At 42.8% G+C, this 21,583-nt stretch overlaps 1 protein-coding gene across 3 annotated transcripts in view; it reads right to left on the reverse strand.

Moving 5' to 3' along the window:
• The window catches only part of osbpl3b (oxysterol binding protein-like 3b), a 189,864-nt gene that overhangs the window by 51,756 nt on the left and 116,525 nt on the right, over positions 1 to 21,583 (reverse strand). For all 3 annotated transcript variants that reach the window (XM_080205471.1, XM_080205481.1, XM_080205461.1), the window contains 3 exons: positions 11,540 to 11,677; positions 5,948 to 6,041; positions 4,928 to 5,175 (listed from right to left, as the gene is read on the reverse strand). In XM_080205471.1, the coding sequence (XP_080061597.1) occupies positions 4,928 to 5,175; positions 5,948 to 6,041; positions 11,540 to 11,677 (480 nt within the window). The remainder of the gene's footprint in view (positions 1 to 4,927; positions 5,176 to 5,947; positions 6,042 to 11,539; positions 11,678 to 21,583) is intronic.

Here is a 21,583-nt window from a genome sequence, read left to right on the forward strand (position 1 = left end):
GTCAAATCCGCCCCTCCCCCATTTCTTATAGATTCCAGTCACTTCTTATTCTTCCAAATGCCAATGGATAAAAGCCTAGCCTGTCAAGCTTTTCCTCAAAGGACAACCCATCCATTCCTGGTATTAGCCGATTAAACCTTCTCCATGAATAGGAGGGCAGATGGAAGGAGAGAAGAAAACTAATCCTAACATACAATCCCTTTGGTGAGATCATTATCATTTTTCATAGGCACCTTGTAAATTGTAAAATCTGTCAGAGAACGTATTAAAATTCCTGAGGTGTCCTAATTATCATGTTATAATTCAGCTTCTCTTTTACGTTTAGCAAAGCCACAGTACGAGAAGGTTGCCTGCACCACTCCCCTCAGCACAATCCACCACTGACTCCCTACTCTTCTTCAGCCGCACCCACCAATTTTAAAAAAGCACCCAGTTTGGAAAAGTTCATTACTAAATTGCACCACATTCAAAAACAAAGAACAAAGAACAAAAAACAAAACAGCATGGGAAACAGGTCCTTCAGCCCGAGCCCGCGTCGTTTTAACATTATGAGTGCCCTCCTCTACCCATGACCTTTGCCTACACCTATTGGGGAAGATTGAGGGAAGACTAATTTAGGGACAATGTGCGCACCCCCCCCCTCCTCTTATCTTGAGGCTGTGCCCTCTAGTCCTGCTGTCCTTTCTGAGTGGGAAGAATCTCTCTACCTCTACCCTATCCATCCCTTTCATTATCTTATATGTCTCTATAAGATCCCCCCCTCATCCTTCTAAACTCCAATGGGTACAGACACAGTCTATTTAGCCTCTCTTCACAGTCCAACCCCCTCATCTCTGATATCAGCCTAGTGAACCTCCTCTGCACTCCCTCCAAGGCCAAAATATCCTTGCGCAAGTGCGGCGACCAAAACTGCACACACTACTCCAGCTGCGGCCTCACCAGTGCCCTGTACAGTTGCAGCAAGGCCTCCCTGCTTTTATAGTCTATCCCCCTCGCTATAAAGGCCAGCATCCCATTTGCCTTCTTGATCACCTGCTGCACTTGCAGACTGGGTTTTTGCAACTCATGCACAAGAATCCCCAGGTCCCTCTGCTCTGTAGCAGGCTGCAGCTCTTCTCCCTTTAAATAGTAATCCCTCCTACTATTATTTCTGCCAAAGTGGATAACCTCACACTTGTTAACATTGTACTCCATCTGCCAGGTCCTCGCCCACTCACTCAGCCTATCCAGATCCCTCTGCAGACTTTCCACACCCTCCGCACAATTTGCTTTTCCACTTGTCTTTGTGTCATCAGCAAATTTCGTCACCCTACACTCAGCCCCCTCCTCCAGATCATCTATATAAATGGTAAACATCCTGGTAAACAAATTGTTGTAATCCAGGTCAGAAACTCCAAAGTGTTTTATGAAGTCCACTTGGATTATAAATTTTGTACTTGATTTAGCTAGGATGAGCAAGAGATATTTCACTTCAGATATGATTCAAATGACCTACGAAGGAGCTTTTATCGAAGTTTATTTAAGAATACAGTTAACATGTATGGAAAAAAAATTAGCAGCTTCTTTTACCAGTTACAAACAAGGGAAAAAAAACAATAATATTTTATCAGCCTTAACAGCTGAACACATTCCAACAAAATGAATCTCAGAAACAAAACCTTTATCACAGGTTAAACACAGCAAGACTAATGTTCACGAGATATTGCAATTTAGCCTTTTGGTTGAATGCAGCAAATCTCAAGGCAAACACAAACAAGCTTGGCATCAGAACAGCTCTAGTCCCTTGGGTTGGAGAATAGAAACTCTGAGCTCAGCCTTGTAACTTCTAGCAGCTCTCTGGATACACCCAGAACAGTTTGAAGTCAGAATACCTTCCCAAAACACCAGCGAGAGACACTCTAGGCAAGCCAACCTCCAACAGTAGATTTTCCACTCTGGGAAGGAGTGGAAGTCTTGCTTTCAGCTAACCTACAGAATTTCTAATACCCAGGAACAGAAAAAAAACACTGCTTTCAGTCCGATGAGAATCTCCCTTTTAAACTAAAACTACTACCAGCCAAATTAAAAGTGAAACATTGAATTCACTATGAAGAAAAACTGTCCAAAACACATGACATGCCACCAGTCTTCCTCCTAATAATGCAGGGTCACAGATCAACTCCCAAAAAGTAGCTGAAAATACCCCATTTAAGCCACTGAAGTAGCAATAAAGAGAATTCTAGCAGGTGGCCTGGCAGCAATGAAACCAAAACAGCTGCAAAGTTTACAGCTGCAGAGAACATGATTTAAAAACAACATTTCCTAAAGATACACTAACATCACAAAATATACATTCACTCAAATATCAGAAATATAGGCAGACAATGTTACAGTGCTCAGGCAAGAGATTAGGGAATTATTACAGTTAAGGAAATAATAACCAGATGGAAAGCAAAGGCCAAATGAAAACAAGTGTCAGACAGCCACTGAATCTTGCTGGCATTTATGCCTGTGGGATCTTACAGTGCTAGTTCACCCCCCCACCCCTCACAACGCAAGTTTCCTGGTGGCGAGGGGTGCATTCAATGGGAAACCTCATTTGCAATGGCAGAACCATAAGATCCTGCCACCAGCAAGTAGGACACCGCCATCTGTCAGAGAGTGGGAGGAAAATCCCATCCAGCATCTTTATAGACAGCGAGAGTTAACATCACTAAACAATCGACTGAATGTTTTAGAACCCCAAGACAACGGGACCAGGCAATGTGCCAAGATGCCAATCCCAGCACCAACAACAGTAAGAAGTGGGGAGGGCAGTACAGGGACCCAGCTCTCCCTCCAACTCAGACCAATTAAGGTTGTTGAAAAGCTCATTAAGAGTTTGTAAATATTGGAAGTTCTAACTTTTTTTTAAAAAAGTGTTGGACATATCCCCACTTCCATTGGAATCTGACCAGCTGAAGACAGATGGAAAAACAAATCATGGCTGCCTAAGCTGTCATCTAAGGGAGACTTGGAACTGAGTAAGGGCGTTCCCTTGGTGCTGCATAGGGAGGATAGACACTCTGCACTCGGAATGAGATCAGTAGCCCCCTAGCAGCGGGCAATGCTACCAAGGACATTTGTTAGTTACCTGGTCAAAAGGAAGGCTCCAGTTGGCAATGAGGGCATGGCTATCAGGCCTTAGGTTCTGCAGTGATGAGAGGTGATACCCTTCATAGCATAGGCTGAGCATGATGGCACAGGCAAGGAAAGGAGGGTAGGAAGGTGGCAGAGGCCAAACACTCAATATGGGATCTGCTGTTGAAAATGGAACTACTTGCAGACAACCTAGTATCACAGGTGCCTGCGCTTCTCCAGCGGGTGGTCACAGATATCTGTGCTCTTACTGAAGGTCTCCTTGCAGGAGTGGTCACCAGCCCTGCCACTGGCTGCTAAAGTCTCAAACCTCTTCACTTCTGGTTTCTTCCATGGATTAGCTGACCCTAGGGGCAGATCAGAAGTGGTAGCATACCAGTCTATTGCACAGCTAATTGATGCCCTATTTTGCCGTAACTGAACAGTGTATTCAATTCATGACAAACGCAGCCTCACAGCTACAGTGGGCAGTGGATTTTGCTTCTGTTGCTGGATTCCTCCAGGTACAGAGCACATCAGTTGCACCCTGTGGTCATCAAGGCCCTGACTGACCAGTGAGATCCATCAAGAGCAAAGACTTCCGCTCTGGCCTGCAACCACCACAAGGGCTTCCCTCACGAGTGCGTTTGCTTTCCCGACAGCCCTCATGAGTCCTTCACCCTTTGCCAGAAAAGACTGCTTCAGGACTTCGCTCCAAACCCAAAGAACATGGATTAATTCCAGGAGAGAAGGGAAATCTCATGTAGAAATGAGAACATCCTTTTAAGAGAACCCAGACAGATCTAGAGACAATATAGCTAATACTACTGATTCAGAAGGACAACCATTAAGCTTCTATAGAGCGATTCCAGTGCCTAAACCGATCATACAATAGTCTTCAGTCTCTGTGTGTGGTTATCTGTGCTCTCCATAACATGACTTTCCAGAGGAGTATGGGAATCAAGGGCAGCAAGACCCTAGACAAGGGCAGCCTGTTAGGGAGGAGTAGGAAATTAGAGGGGAAGAGACAGCATAGGGAGGTGATGCTGAACAGAGAGGTGCCCCTGTTGCATCATGAGGTGGCCTCCTCTTGTCACCGCCCAGGAAGACGACCACCCTCCACACCCTCATGGCCTCCAGCAGTAGATCCAGATCAACACAAAGAATCAAGGGTCTGCCCATTCCTGGCTTCCAAAACTCTCCTATAACATCAGGCTTCCCTTTAGTAAAGCCTATAGCACAAACCATGAATCCTTCCCTTAGGACAACCAGCAACCTCAGTGGTGGCTAGGAGGGGAATGGGTCAGTGTTTAAGAGAGTCGCAGACATCATCTGACCCAACTCTATTCCCACCCCTACACATTCCAAATGGAAATCCATTTCCATATCAAGTAAGGGTTCACCCCTGTGAAAATCTGAACTTTATCTCCCACTGGCAACAGATTTATGACTCAAAAGATACACGGTTCCTGCTTCCCACCTAATGAAAATTCAGCCCTCAGTTTCCCTCTCCATGACTGCTACCTGGGTAGCTGTAGACATCCAGTATTTTCTGTTTATTTTATTTAGCCCTGTAAATAAAAAGTGTAGATCAACTCAAAGAAAGAAACTTGAAATGAAAGAGACAAAGCAAAGACAGAGAATTGCATCGACCCACAGTTACAGATTATTGCCTTGCAGGCACAAGAAAACTCCACTGTCAAGTCCCTCTGATTTATCATGAGCGATAATGGAGAATCAATATCTCGTCATCTCTATCTAAACTGTACATACACACCCTAGCTTGACTGTAGACAGTCATTGTGCAGATGAAAACAAAATATTTTATTACCATTCGTTCAAATGGGTCATCTGTTTGAGATGCCTTATCCAGTAGCTCACTGTATTCCAGCTCTTCACAAAGGCGCTGCAGAGTGTTCACTGGTTCATTTAACTGAACTGGCATGGAGACCTTAGAAAGATCTTTCCCTATGTTATTCCTTAGAATATTCCACAAGCTTATGTTACTATTATTTGGTCCTGGAGCTGGCAGACATGATCTTCTTCGCGCAAGGTGACCTGTACCATTTTGGGCATTGCCTGTGTTTTAAGAAAATGAAACGTTGCTTAGGCTCATACCAATACTTTCATCATTGAACCACTTCAAAAAAACAAACTTCCCAGCAGACAGTACACTAGTTCTCATTAAAAGTACAAACACTTGGCTCAAACGGTATACACACTAGGAAATAGCACATTGGAATAATGATGGCCTAGATGGTTCAAAGCATTGTCTTGGCTCTTGTGCAGATTTTGATCATCTTAGCCAAGCTGGTTCTCAAGATAATAGAACAAGCTTTAGTATTCTCTGGAAGTGAAAGCAGGGGGGGGGGGGGGGGGGGGGGGAAGAAAATTTATAAACGTTCCTATTTTTAATTGACGACTTGCCTGAAATGTGCTTGTGACAGCACTGTCTAGGTTGACATGTGCAGTACTGAACCTTTGGCCACTTGAAGGTTGCCAATATTCACAGAATCATGTCCCAGTGTGATTCACTGTTTTCAGGATCAACACTGGTATGAAAATTGGAAGAGAAAAAATTACAAACTGCACAGTCTTACGTTATTCCATCAGACAGGACAAATTGCATTCCAAACATTTTGTAAAGAAAGGAGCTGTTTGCAGCTTATATAATAGACTAGAATCTGTAGAAAGTGTCCTCCTCAATTACAATTTTGACAAAAATAAAACAGCAGGGGTTAATCCCTATCTTCAGAGGGAATTTGCCCACCAGCATCCTCTATAATTATCTGGGTTGCACTAAGTGCCTCCTAGAAAAGAAGCCAAGAGCTGAAGTACCAAAGAATCTTACATATATTCTGAGCATTCGTCTCTGCGTCGGTGCTCAAGTTATCCTCTGAAATATTGTCACTTATGTCACTGACATATGAATCATCATCTGAGGCCTACAACGGAAAAAGCAGATTATTCACTCTTCTCAAAATAATATCCACCAAAATAGCAAGCATCAGTATTGATACAGGACAACAGAGTAATGTTGTCAGAATGCAAACACAATAGAATAACAATCGGATTAAAAGTTCTGCACTGACACATTCATCACGAGACAGGTCATGGTGACATGCAGGATATCTTGATGCCTCCTTTATAGCATTTGAACAGTGAATCCCAGGACATTCTTCTGCAGAGAAGCTGATAGTGTCTCAAAAGATATCTACTATGCAGAGTTCCCATGCTCATCCAAGCAGCTATTGAAAGGCAGGCACTAAAGACAAGGCCTCCTATTCATTATTCCAAGATACAGGATTGAAATTCAACTCTACTAGTGGCACAAAATAGTTGGTAGTGAACAGGACATCTATTTGGAATCACAGAATAGAATCCCTACAGTGCAGGTGGTGGCCATTTGGCCCAACAAGTCTGCACCGACCACAATCCCATCTAGGCTTTATCCCTGTAACCTCACATACGTAGCCTACTAATCCTCCGACACTAGGGTCAATTTAGCATGACCAATCAACCTAACCCATACATCTTTGGACTGTGGAAAGAAACCTGAGCATCCGAAGTAAACCCACGCAGATACGGGAAGGACTCCACACAGACAGTGACCCAAGGCCGGAATTGAACCCGGGCCCCCAGTGTTTTGAGACAGCAGTGCTAACCACCGTGCCACCCCAAATTTGATCTTTTGAAATCAACATGGGATGCAGCCCATGAGAAAATATGAAACCAAAATGTCTCTGCAATTATATGCAAAAACCACAGACATATTTCATCAAATTTGTACAGATCCAATCTAGGTATTAAAATTTGATCTTCTTTCCAACCTAACTACAAAGGAAATGTAAACTCAGACCAAGAGAAACATTATAACAAGTCATGTCTCTGTAGACTGTAATGGTGAAATGGTTAGGTTAGACCATATTGAAGGATACTGACTGCAGAGTGTTTCATGATGATACCATTGGGTGTTTGACACATAACGATAGAATCTCTACAGTGCAGGAGGCCATTCAACCCATTGAGTTTGCATCGAATTTCAGAGCATTTTACCCATGTCCAGCCCCTGCCCTATCCCCATACATTTACCCCATTAATCCCCTTAACCTACACATCTTGGGACACTAAAAGGCCATTTAGCATGGCCAGTCCACTAACCTCTGGTTTCCTCCCACATTTTTGGACTGTAGAAGGAAATTGGAGCACACAGAGGAAACTCATTCAGATTTAGGGAGAACGTGCAAAGTAATCACAAAGTAACCCAAGGCCGGAAACAAACCCGGGTCCCTGGTGTTGAGGCAGCAGTGCTAATCACCGTGCCAGCCATACAGCTGGAGTACATGGAATTTAATGAGAATTGTAGGATTGACATTCTTTACTCAATCCAATACTTGCAACTGCACATATTAGTGACTGAGGTATCTACATGCATCAATACTATTTTCATTGCTTACTGGACAGCACAGTAGCACAGTGATTAGCACTGCTGCTTCACAGCTCCAGGAACCTGGGATTCGAATCCCAGCTCGGGTCACTGTCTGTGTGGAGTTTGCTCATTCTCCCTGTGTCTGTGTGGGTTTCCTCCCACAGTCCAACGATGTGCAGGTTAGGTTGATTGGCCATTCTAAAAATTGCCCCTTAGTGTCCCAGGATGCATAGGTTAGAGGGATTAGTGGGTAAATATGTTGAGATATGGGGATAGAGCCTGGGTGGGATTGTGTTTGGGCCAAATGGCCTCTTTCTGCACCTGTAGGATTCTATGATTGCTGACCACTCGATTTAACTTCCTGGTTCCCAAATTAGCTTCTATGTTAAAGGTACCTCCTCCCTCTTTACTGTCTGCCATCCTTACCCCCCTTCAAAAAAAATCCCTTGATCGCACGCACGCACCCCACCCCCCCCCAATTTGTAAACTTTCCTCTCCAAAAGTCTTCAATGTGATGGTGCCTCCCAAGCCTGTGCCCATCTTCCCCAGAACTCAGTTTGAATCACTCCAAATCAGGTTTCTGCCCCCTCCAAGATACCAACACTGCTCTTGTTCAGCTATAAACTTCATTCCCTATTTATTGATTCGATCCCTTCTCCATAATATAATTCTGAACTATCAGACTAGCTGCGAGCTTTGAAAGCAACCATGAACTCAAGACCACGTAACAGCTCGGTCATCAAGACTGTCTTACTTTCATCTCCATGACAACTGCCAACTCCACCCTGCCTCAGCTTCTCCAAAGCCCAGATTCAGGCTTCTGTGGCCTCTGGACTCCGCTATTCCAAAGCACGCCTGGCTGGTCTCCCACTAAGATTAACTGGAGGTTATTCAAAACTCTGCTGCCTGTGTCATTATTCCTTCCAACTCCTGTTTACTCATCCTCCCTGTTCTCACTTACATTTGCTTCTGGGTCAAGCAATATCTAAATTTTAATTTTCTCAGATACTAATTCACAGAATACTGTAGTGCAGAAGAGGCCCTTCAGCCCATCAAGTCTGCACTGAAAGGCCCAAACAGCTTCTTTCCTGATGCTGTCAGAATTTTGAATGTACCTATCTTGCATTAAGTTGATCTTTCCCTACACCCTAGCTGTGACTGTAATACTACATTCTGCATTCTCGTTTCCTTCTCTATGAATGATATATTTTGTCTGCATAGCGCGTAAGAAGTAAAACTTTTCTCTGTACATTAATACATGTGACAATAATAAATCAAACTAAAAGATCTGCCCACCTAATTCCACTTGCCAGCACTTGGCCCATCACCTTCAATGTTATAATGTGCCAAGTACTCATCCAAGTACTTTTTAAAAGTGCACCACCTTCTAGGTAAAAAAGTTTTTCCTCAAATTCCCCTAAACCTCTCAGCCCTCACTTTTAATTCATGTCCCCTTGTAACTGACTCTTCAGTTAAGGGGAACAGCTGCTCCCGATCCACCCTGTCCATGCACCTCAATCTTGAACGCCTCAATCAGACTAAGGTCGCCCCTCAGTTTCTCTGCTCCAGAGAAAACAACCCAAGTCTATTCAACTTCTCTTTAAAACTTAAATTGCTCCACCACTTACCCTGTAAGATGATGACGTAAATCCACCTTTTTATGGACATTAAAACCATACGTGGAATATGGACAAAATTGGCTGAACCACAGACAAACTTAAAATTCTGTGTTTGAAAACACGTGGACTTAAAATGGCTGCAAACAAGGCATCAATAGACAAAGTGAGACACAGCCTTATCAAATCCATCTGGCAGTTGCTTGAGCTGACAAAGAACAATAAATCATGGCAAAACCAGCCTCCTAGTAATGCAAAAATGAGCCCTGTTAGACCTGGCTAACAATGCTACCATTACAACGTCTATGGAAGTACACATTATAGACTCCAAGTTCTCTGTGAAATCCAACAGGTTTGGGTCCAAGCTGTGTCTTGCAAAACAATCTCAATGGGAAAGCAACGAACACCTCCAGAGGGCCATCAAAAATCATTTCACTCTTCATCAGCATTCCCATCAAAATTCAACCAACTGTTGGGAGAAGGCTGCCAGAAAATCAAAGGCTGCACCTTTTAAAATATGGAACTCTTAGCTGGAGCATACAGGTTGCTCACTTCTCCACAAGTGCAGGGACTCTTCCCTGAACAAAACCAAACAACTTTGAGCCACAACTCTGTTCCTTATCGGTTCCAACTGAAAAAGACTCAAATTACTCTTCAGCCAGCAAAAGAAATAAATTCAACAAGTACTTACTCAAGGATCCAAGACACAAGAAACCACATTAGCGGACAACTCTAGACTGAAGGCCTGGGTTGCACAGCAAAGAATTTTATACCTACTTGACCATGCAACTAAAGGTGCATGTCTCTTGAAGGCAAGACAGCCCTGACCTTTTCTTAAGGGCAGTACTGCTCCTCTGATCCCAGAAGCGGTGAGTATAATCTACAGTCCCCAGAAATCCCCAATTAGCCAGCTGTTGAGGAAAGGTGGTTGGGAATTGTGTAAAATTGTGTAAACCTAAAGATGTCCATTGTGTTGTTATAGTCTCTTTCTTCCATAGCATAATAATTGATTGTGTGCGCATGTTGACAGGTCCAGCTAATTTTATTCCTTCCTAAATAAAATTTGGTCTTTTCTGTCACCCACTCATCTCTTTCCATTCTGGTGGATTACAGGGCTAGAACACAATTCCAAAATCAGGCACTTCGAAAACACAAGTGACTTCACTGGTCAGGCATAAACAGTGTTCCATTTTCTCTCTCCTGCAAAGTCGCCCCAGTCTGACACTTCTGCTGTTTCCTCCACCTGCAGAAGAGACACACACATCCAAGAGTGATAGCTGAGACCACCATGGAGTAAAAGACCCCCTACATTCCGGTGCTCTAGGATTCTCTCCTTAAAGCTCCCTGCCCCAATTTCCTCTTTTCCCTGAGGCATGCACCTTATTGCTTCTTTGACTAAGCCTTTGGCCATCTGCCCTAATATTTATGCGGTTCAGTGTCAAAATTTTTCTTTATAATGTTCCTGTGATGTCCAAAGATGTGCAGGTTAGGTTGACTGGCCATGCTAAATTGCCCCTTAATGTCCAGAGATGATCCCACTGGACCTCTTCCTTCGTATAGAGGATAGGTTGAAATCTTGGACTTTGCCCCTTTTACTGCCGTTTTGATGGACACTGTGGATAAAATATGTAGGGATACGGGGGTAGGGTCTGGGTGGGATTGTGTTCGGTGCAGACTGAATGGGTCGAAGGGCCTCTTTCTGCACTGTAGAATTCTATGATTCTGTGAAGTTGTATTTTCTGGCACTTTTAAAATAAAAGATGATGTATTCTTGTTAATATACTAAAGTGTACAAAATTTCAGCAGTTATTAACAATATATTTTCCCTTGCCAAATCCCTTGCCTTTCCTCTCACTATTCTGAAGTAATCAGTTCCGACATCAGTGTCTCAAAGTAGACTTTTCTCATGTGTAAACAGTGATATTATACATCAGAAGGCCTTTTCATTGTGTGGACCACAATAGCCAAACCCGAATGTGTTGTCAACAATATCCAATTTAGTTTCGTAGCCAGCAAGCCACACAAGTTTGTTTAAACTTGAAATGCGTGGGTGCTACATTGAATCACTGGTTACTGCATTTAAAAAAAATCCTCTCCTCAATAAGAGATCAGAAAACACAGACATATCTATAGAAAATACCAATATCACACTCGGGTTGACTTGCCACATGACCGTCCAATGGCTAAAATGAAAAAATTTCAGAGTTTTCATTTTCACCTATTAGGTTCAGTCAAAATGTAAAATACTCACCATTTTCTGCAAAAATATTGGTTGAGAACAGAAGTCACACTCAGGTCAGATCACATTCCAATAGCTGCTCCTTACTGATAACCCACACTGCATCATTAACCTGTATATAGGGCATAAGTGCACCATTTCTGCAGCAAACACACTGACCTCATTCTCAGAAGAGCTTGCAGACAACAAGACTTCCTGTGCATCGAAGAATTCAGAGAGCGAGTCTGCTCGAGAAACCCTGCTTTCATTTGAGAGTTGATGGACCAAAGGGTTAGTTACTTGAACAATGTCTTGCTGCTGCAGGACAAGAAAAGAAATTGAAATGATTACGAGTTGCATTCCTACACGTCAAAAATTGGTATTATAAACAATTAAAAATGGTTCCTGTCTGCCAAAAAACTCCTCAAATATATTTGTAGAAGTAGTTATTTTTAAAAACCTAGATCAAGCATTTAGATTTAGTACGTCAGAGATGACATGTTTCTAGCAACTACAGCACCTGCTGTTATTGACAATGTAACCGTGGTAATGCTACATTCAAATCTGACTGTAAACTGCCAGCAGCAAAGACATGTGCAAGACGTGAAAAAATTCTTTGCGTTCAATTCTGCCATTTTAATCTGAAGCCTGAAAAGTAATGGTTCCCACACCAGGCAAATTTGCCAGGAAAAGTCAAGGCCAGGAGAGGTACATTTTAATTGCAGTAAAATTGATTTCCATGCAAACTAAGTGTACTTCTCCAGACCCAAAGGAAATCTTAGGGCATCCCTGCCCTGGTCCCACCCTGACATCCACCTTCAATGGGGATTCTCTTCTCCTGACCACATGCTTAGTGCTTGGGACATTGGCAGTTGTTGCAGCAGGGACCTGTGAGCAATCTTCATTACTTTTAATGGACAGGAAGCCACTTCCAGCGACTTTCCAGCCATCCTAATCAGAAAATGACAGCTAATGAGACTCAGCCACAAGTCTCATTCGCTGTTTTGGCAAGGAAGCTGATCTCATTGAGACAGTGGCCAGGATTCCACAACTGGTTTGGGACCGACAGTGGAAAGTCAGCCAAAGTTATTATGATAGATACACAGAAACACTCACTGTAAGTGAGAGAGAACAGAAATGGAAATTGGTTAAGCATGGGATAGGACTTGACTGCAGTAGACCACTGTAGTCAAACAGTCTGCAAATACAGAACATCTAAGCTCACATAACATAAATGGTCACTCGAGCAAAGAGCACTCGAAGTGACCACCAGACGTGAAGCTCAACAATAAAGTCAAATGCGCCTAAGAAAGGGAATAAAAAACTTGCAAGCGTATTAGTTTATATACTTTTACCTTTCCCTAATTATTTGAATTATATTTGAATTGACCGTACTGAACTAATTAATACAAAATCAACTAATATGCATAAATAAATAAGTAATCAAATAGAAATTCAATTACTACTCCAGTAAATGTTATGATTGTGATAATAATGGTAAATACTTTTCCCCATTTGCTTGAGACAACTTAACTTCTTTAGCATGATTCGCTACAATTTTGAAAATACAATAGAAGTTAAAGCAAACTGACAATGAATGCTGAATTTTTTAAACAAATCACAATTCATTACGTAAGATTAGTGAAGAAATGCCTTGAGAGCACAAATTACGGTCTACAATTAATGCATAAAAATTTTGAATTAACTAGTAAAACAAACTTGTGCTGTTAAGAAAGCTCACCAACACCTCAACTTTCTCAGGAGGCTAAGAAAATTTGGCATTTTCACTACAACTCTTAGCAATTTTGTTTTACAGATGCACCATTGAAAGCATCCTATCTGGATGTATCACAGCTTGGTATGGCTCCTACTCTTACCAAAAAAACTACAAAAGAGTTGTGAACAGAGCCCAGTCCATCATGCAAACCAGCCTCCCATCCATTGACTCTGTCTATACTTTCTGCTGCCGCGGGAGAGAAGCTAGTATAATCAAGGACCCCACGCACACTGGACATACTCTCTTCCACCTTCTTCATTGGGGAGGAAGGTACAAAAGTCTGAAAACACATAACAGCAGACATAAGAACAGCTTCTTCCTTCCCTGCTGCCATCAGACTTTTAAATGGTCCCATCGTATATTAAGTTGATCTTTCTCTTAATACTACCTGTAGCTCTAACACTATATTCTGCACCCTATCCTTTCCTTCTCCCCATGCACTCTATGAATGGTATGTTTTGCCTGTATATCACGCAAGAAACAATACTTTTCACTGTATCCCAATACATATGACAATAAATCAAATGAAAATTCAAAAACTAGCCTCATTGAGGCTATACACATTACAAAAAAAAATAAGCAGAATATCCCAAATTGAACATAAAAGGAACATTGCTGAAGCTTTCATTCATCAGGAAAAATGTCAGAATGTAAAATTTGCCTTGCACCTTTTCTGCATTACTTGGGAGCCTGGAGTACAATTTCTCGTTGCTTTTTCTATGGCAATGCCTCACCCACAGCTGACCTGCCAATCAGCATTCTAATTTCCTGAAGAATAAATTGTGACCGTTTGAAATTTGGCATTCTTGCATTTGTCCTGAATAGTGAGGACGGAAAGATTATGAACATCTCTTTTCAGCAGAAAAATAATGCATTATTTAAAGTTCATCTTTTCCAAAGTTGGTTTAAAAAAAAACTCTTAAGAATTAGGTTGCTGGGAGGGAGGTGGGGGTGAAGTTCATCTTCCAGATGATTGGGCTTCGCTGGAAGGCACATGTGGCTTGCACCATTTTGAGTCCATTTCTGTCAATGCACAGTAATATATTGTCTGTAATTAAATGTTCCTTGATTTAGACATCCTGAAAAACACCTTTCAAAAGCATTATAAATGATTTCTCAAGTCAATGTAATTTATACTGATCAATAACAAATTATATGCCACATAGTTCATCACTGAACTATAACATGCTTGCCAACACTAGTTCAGAAATCAACAAATAATTGACATAGGCCTCTGAAGTACACATTTTACAAAACAAATATTTGGGCCCAGATTTTGCTATCAAGGCACAGAGTTTGAGTCAGGGAAATCTGGCAGCTCGCCACACCGTCCTCAGTAGCAAGTGCTTTACACGGCTCCATTGTTACTCTGGCTGAGGAAGAATTGGCAGGGGAGGGTTTAATGGCCATAGCAACAGGTTAAAAGACTTATGCTCAGTTCTCTGCGACACTGTCCCAAATATATGTTTGCATTTTATGCAACTTTTGCACCACTTCAGCTCCATGAACCCATGCCAAATCATTCCCCCCAACCACTCCCATGGCCATTTATAACCCCAAGCCAACAGTGAAAATTGCCCCCACGCATCCTCATGGTTTCTTGCCGCCACTATGCCATCTCCGCACAGGGCCAAGGGGGTGGAGCTGATCGGTGGGTGGAGGTGGCAGGGGGAGCTATTGAGAGGTTGGTGATGGTAGGGAGTTGGAGGGGGTGGTGGGGGAAACGTGCACACACACAGTGGCCCATTCCTTGCGCTAGATGCTGTCATACAAAGAACAAAGAAAATTACAGCACAGGAACAGGCCCTTTGGCTCTCCAAGCCTGCACCAACCATGCTGCTTGACAGAACTAAAACCCCCTAGCCTTCCAGGAACCATATCCCTCTATTCCAATCCTATTCATGTACTGTCAAGACACCCCTTAAAAGTCACTACTATATCTACTTCTACTACCTTCCCCGGCAGTGAGTTCCAGGCACCCATTACTGTGTAAAAAAATCTGCCTCATCCACCACCTTTAAACCTTGCCCCTCACACCTTAAACCTGTGCTGGCTAGTAATTGACTCTTCCATCTTGGGAAAAAGCTTCTGACTATCCACTCTGTCCATGCCTCTCAATCTTGTAGACTTCTATCAGGTCACCGCTCAACCTCCGTCAGCCCAGTGAGAACAAACCAAGTTTCTCCAACCTCTCCTCATAGCCAGGCAACATCCTGGTAAATCTTTTCTGTACCCTCTCCAAAGCCTCCACATCTTTCTGGTGGTGTGGCGACCAGAATTGAATATTATATTCCAAGTGTGACCTAATAGGGTTCTATAAAGCTGCAACATGACTTGCCAATTTTTACACTCAATGCCCCAGCCAATGAAGGCAAACATGCCATATGCCTTCTTAATTACCTTCTCCACCTGCATTACCACTTTCCCTGACCTGTGTACCTGTACACCCAGATCTCTTTGCCTATCAATGCTTTTAATGATTCTGCCATTTACTGTATATTTCTTATCTGAATTAGACCTTCCAAAATGCATTACTCACATTTGTTCGGATTAAACTCTTGGGCGGGATTCAGTTCCATCCTCCTCCTTACCAGCGCGAGCCTGGTAAGACTATAATGCACAGTATGCCACAAATTCACCTAAGTGCGGTCAAAAAAATGGGAGATTTAACCACCCGTTGGGCACTCAACTCAATTGGGAAAATCACCCCCAATAAGTTCATTATAGCTTCATATAGCTTTCAGTACATTATTGTACCTCCAGCAAACGCAAAGATCTTCCTCATTACTGTGTATGAGTCCAGCCAATGGAGCGTATCTACCACCCCAATCCAAACCAAACCCATCCAGCTCTCCATTCCCACTGACTTTAATTTTAATGCAGCTCCTTGATACTTTGTCAAATGCTGCCTACGTGTCAAAGCAGTCACTCAGACCTCAAATGGTAAATGGATGGAGTGTGGCCTATGGACATGGTAGCAATGCAATGGTCCTCACGTGGATGAAGATGTGTGCATGCATTCCAACAACTTTTTACTCCATTCTAAGCACCATGCCCCCCAGCAATATTCTCTGCAGTCAGCACTTATCCTAACATTCACATACTGCACTCTCACGCATCTAATAATACTCCCAACAAAGCAGTCACATTCCCCTCCTCTCCATATCCCAGCATTCATTATTGCAGATATTCCAACCAAGCACAGTGTCACTCACTACTGACACACTACTCTCTCTCTCTTGTAAAAGGTTGCCGTTAATGGCACATGTAACAGATACAGGGAGGGGGGATGTCTCTATTTCTCCATCCTATAAACCCTCTGCAGAGACGTTGCTCGACATCATGAGCCCAGAGACAATGCATTTGGCACCCAGGAGGTTGTCTAGAAGTCACAAGCTTTTTCAACTCTATCCTTACCTCATCCTCAGACATGGCATGAATTGAAAATGGAAGATGTAACCATGAACCTCCTGCTTTGCTTCCAACCACAAGTTTCTGCTTGTAGCTTTCCAACGTAGGCGAGCTGCCACCAAAGCAGCCTCAACAGAGGCTGCAGGAAAAGGAGAATTGACCATTTGAAAGTGATGAGGAGACACAATTACTTATTCTTATACTCTGTGCCCCCAGCTCAGATAGTAACACTGCCCATTGCAGTTTAGAATCAGGAGCAAGGCATGCCAAGTCAGCAGGCACAACTGGGCTACAGCAAAACCAGAGGGAAAGGATAACTCATGTGCCTGCTCCCCGAGGGCAAGACAGCAACTGAGTTCTGCTGCACAGGACACAGATGTGAACTTCTTTGGGATAGTGTACAGAAGATTGCTGAAGATGCACATGCTGATGTTTGATGCATAGGCAGCCTGCGAGTCAGTTTGCTGTCTATGTCTAGGGGTATGGATGAGTCTAGCTTAAATGTGGCAGAAGCTTTCCTACAGAGCTTGAAATGCATCATTTTCACCAGCGGTCGACTCCATGGAGCACTGCTTCGCCGAGCTACAAATAGTGGTCAAGGTATCAACTCCCAGTGCAGCACTGGCTGTATCTTCTAATGTCTCACTGCTGCAGAAGCAGCTCAGACAGAAGTCATGAGATCCATGGTTGTTTCAATGCAGCTTCAGGCAGCTGCCCTCGTGGGTATGGATCTCCATCTTTAGAGGGGTATGCCAGCTGTATGCGTTCTAGCAGATCACCAGCAATCATGTGTCACCCCATAGGAATGACAGAGGCTCTATGGAGCATAAACCTCTGGTTCAAGATGATAGCATTCATGCTTCCAACATCATCACTACACCAGGGCCCTCCTATTGCCCATCAACCAGCCTGCTGCCATCCACAGCAAGGATGGCACTTGAAACTGAAGCTGGACCTTCCAGGGCTACATCTATCCGAGGGCATCCTGCATAACCATCTGCAGCTTCCCATAGTGCGCCAGCAGTCTTTCACCAGCCATGCTACAGTCGCAGGGGTGAAACAGAGTAGGAGCGCAAGAACAGGCAGAAGTATCTGCAAGATGGGCACTATAGAATGCTGAAGGAGCCTTGATTCATTGTTGTTTATAACATTAGATAAGTTGCTCGATACAGATATTTTGTGAAGATTTCAATTGATGGCTGTTCAATGTTGGTCAAGGGGACATTGAAGGAGACTGTGAAATGGAGGCGAAGATGGTGAAAGTGGAGACCTACCATGAACTGACAATCTATCCAGTTAGACAAGGTGCAGGATGCTTCCTTCCTGCCTTTCCTTGATGCTCCTTCTTGTACCTCTCACCTCGTGGAGCTGGGCTAGTCAGCCCTCTCTATCCCATTCCCTTCCCTCGTGTTGTTGCAAACAAGGAGGCAATAACAGGACTGCCCCTTGGCTGGATCAGGTGATCTTGTACAGTGGTTGGAAGGATTTCCAAATCCATGCAAGGAAAAGGTACTGAAAACCATCTCACTTGCAAGTTGTAAAGTGGCTCTTTAATTTTCACAGCTTCAATTTCCATCTTGCACCCAAACTCCTCATCTTTGGGGCGTGACATGTGAAATCAGGAGCTGAAATTTTGTGAATAAAGTTTCCAGTCCTGGGTGTGCAGCTTCAGGTTAGTGTTAATCTGTTGTGACATAGGGAGGGGGTGCATCTCAGCATGCTATGATAAGTGAGCAGCACATGCCATAAAGGTTTACAGCATGGAAACAGGCCCTTTGGCCCAACTTGTCCATGCCACCTTTTTTTAAACCCCTGAGCTAATCCCAATTGCCCGCATTTGGCCCACATCCCTCTATACCCATCATATCCATGTAACTATCTAAGTACTTTTTAAATGACAAAATTGTACCCGCCTCTACTACTATCTCTGGCAGCTTGGTCCAGACACTCACCATACTGTGTGAAAAAATTGCCCCTCTGGACACTTGTTCATCTCTCTCCTCTCACCCTAAACCTATGCCCTCTAGTTTTAGGCTTCCCTACCTTTGGGAAAAGATATTGACCATCTAGCTGATCTGTGCCCCTCATTTTATAGACCTCTGTAAGATCGCCCTTCAGCCTCCTACACTCCAGAGAAAAAAGTCTATCCCAGTCTATTCAGCCTCTCCTTATAACTCAATCCATCAAGTCCCAGTAGCATCCTAGTAAATTTTTCTGCACTCTTTCTAGTTTAATAATATCCTTGCTATAATAGAGTGACCAGATCTGCACACAGTATTCTAAGTGTGGCCTTACCAATGTCTTGTAAAACCTCAACAAGACATCCCAACTCCTGTAGTCAATGTTCTGACTGATGAAACCAAGCAAGCCAAATGCCTTCTTCACCACTCTGTCCACCTGTGACTCCAGTTTCAAGGAGCTATGAACATGTACCACTAGAACTCTTTGTTCTGTAACTCTCCCCAGTACCCTACCATTAACTGACTAAGTCCTGCCCTGGTTCAATCTATCAAAATGCATCTCCTCACATTTGTCTAAATCAAACTCCATCGGCCCACTGGCCCAATTGATCAAGATCCCGTTGCAAAGGGAGATAACGTTCTTCACTGTCCACAACGCCACAAATCTTGGTGTCATCTGCAAACTTACTAGTTATGCCTCCTATATTCTCATCCAAATCATTACAAATGATAAATAACAGTGGACCTAGCACTGATCATAGGCCTCCAAATTGAAAAACAACCCTCTACAACCACCCTCTGGCTTCTGTCAAGTTTGTGAACATGAATCCCACTCACCTAATGAAGGAACAGTGCTCCAAAAACTTGGGCTACCAAATAAACCTGTTGAACTTTAACCTGGTGTTGTGAGACTTCTTATTGTGCTTACCTCAGTCCAACGCTGGCATCTCCACATTGTCAAGAAGCCAATTTTGTATCCATTTAGATACAGATCCTGGATCCTGAGAGATTTAACCTTATGCAATAGCCTACCATACGGTACCTTGTCAAAGGAAACCAAAGGATGCCAGAGACTCAATAATTTATACAATGCCTTTCTGGCACCAATACTGTCATGACAGATGCATCTGTGACAGATTGACTGGCTAAGATCTTGGTATGTGATCATTTCATGTTCATTTTTGGTCCCCTTGTATTAGGGGTGATCAAGGCCTTGAAGAAGTCCAGAGAAGGAATACTGAACCACCAAGTCTCAGGGCTATTGGCTATCAAGACTGATCAACAACCAATCAGCACCATCATCTCAGTTCCACTTTCCATTGATGATGCCAGGCCTGCTGAGTATTTCCAGCATTTTCTTTTTTCCTTAGAACCATAGAACCATCTTGTCCATGCCAGTTCCCTTTCTAATCCCACCGTCCTGCACCCAGTCTATAGCCCTTAGAGCACTTAAGGTGCAGATCCAGGCATTTTTTAAATCTACCACCAACTCAGCAAATTCCAGACACCACCCTTTATGTAAAAAAGTTCATGCTCCCTCTACGCCTACTGCCATTTACCTTGAATCTATGTCCCTGGTTCTAAAATTCCTCAACAAGGAAATAATTTTCCAATTGTGCCCCCATGTTCATGTCCAAACCTTACACGTTTCCAGCAACTACAGTATTTTGCTTTTGAATTACTTTTTTGCCTTGCTTAGCTGACCTTGCTGCTGGCTAACAATTTGCCTCATGCAAGAAAAATTCAAATCAAACTGGCTGAATTGAACTTCTCCATCTAAATGTAGAACAATTGTCAACACACATCGAGCAGCACCTACAACTTAGGAACATACACCATATTCCCTATGCTATTAAACTTTTCCAATTAAAAAAATGATAACCAAAAATGCATTATGGAATACACATACAATTTCCTTTTAACTTTTCCAAAACATGGTAACTTAAGCAAAATCAGAACTAATCATTACACTGTTTTCTAGATTCTAAAACAAAGAATTTGTGAATATAAATACACAATTGTCAGAAACAGTGACTTCCTTTCAAACTACTTGAAATACTGTGCTGTGTGGTCTAAATGAGGTAGGACACAAAAGGTGGAAGAGGTGACTTAAGTGAAATTTAACTTTATGTGGAAATTCATCTTGTGTTACATGACTTCCAAGTTAGCAGCTTTAACCCAAAGCTTTTCTCAAATTTAACCCTGTACTAAATTGTGCCACTTCAAAGTCTGAATCATGTGATGTTGCTTAGTGATTGCCACAATTTTCCTTTAAAAAAAATCCACAGGCTACCAAGTGACCATAATGTACTTGAGTTCCATGAGCAATTTACATTATCAACTTTGTCTCTTTCAAAAGGTCAAAATAACCCCATAATTGTGCATTATACCATTTCAGATGTGCATTTCAACAGCACCTTTAACATCTCAAAATGCTACAAGGTGCTTCATAAGAGCATTAACAAAATATGAAACTTGGCCTACAAGGAGAACTTTATATGGTTGAGTTTCATATTTAGCTAATGCTCCTTAAAGAGGGGCAAGTTTAAGAAGGAAATTAAAGAAAAGTTTATTTATTAGTCACAGGTAAGACTTATATTAACACTGTGATAAAGTTACTGTGAAATTCCCCCAGTTGCCACAGTCCGGCACCTGTTTGGGCCAATGCATCTAACCAGCACATATTTCGGAATGTGAGAGAAAACTGGAGAACCTGGAGGAAATCCACGCAGACACAGGGAGAACATGCAAACTCTACTCAAACAGTGATCCAGGCCGGAAATCAAACCTGGGTCCCTGGCGCTGCGAGGCAGCAGTGCTAACAACTGTACTCCATGCTGTCCAGTGTATACAGTCAAAGCTGCTAACAATATAGCTGTCAAGGATGCAGTGAAGATGATGTGGGACATGCAAGATATCAAAATTGGAGAAGCAAAATGAGGATTGCAGAGCTGAAGAGCGATAGCGATATGGTGGGGCAAAGGTATGGAGCAGCTTGGTTTATTATTGAATTTGCAGCATTCCCAAAGTAAGGAAGCAAAAGTTAGTGCTGAAGTACTTCCACAAAACTTCATT

Source organism: Carcharhinus amblyrhynchos, chromosome 2 (assembly GCF_965287045.1).
Source record: "Carcharhinus amblyrhynchos chromosome 2, sCarAmb.v2.hapA, whole genome shotgun sequence".
Classification (NCBI taxonomy): domain Eukaryota; kingdom Metazoa; phylum Chordata; class Chondrichthyes; order Carcharhiniformes; family Carcharhinidae; genus Carcharhinus; species Carcharhinus amblyrhynchos.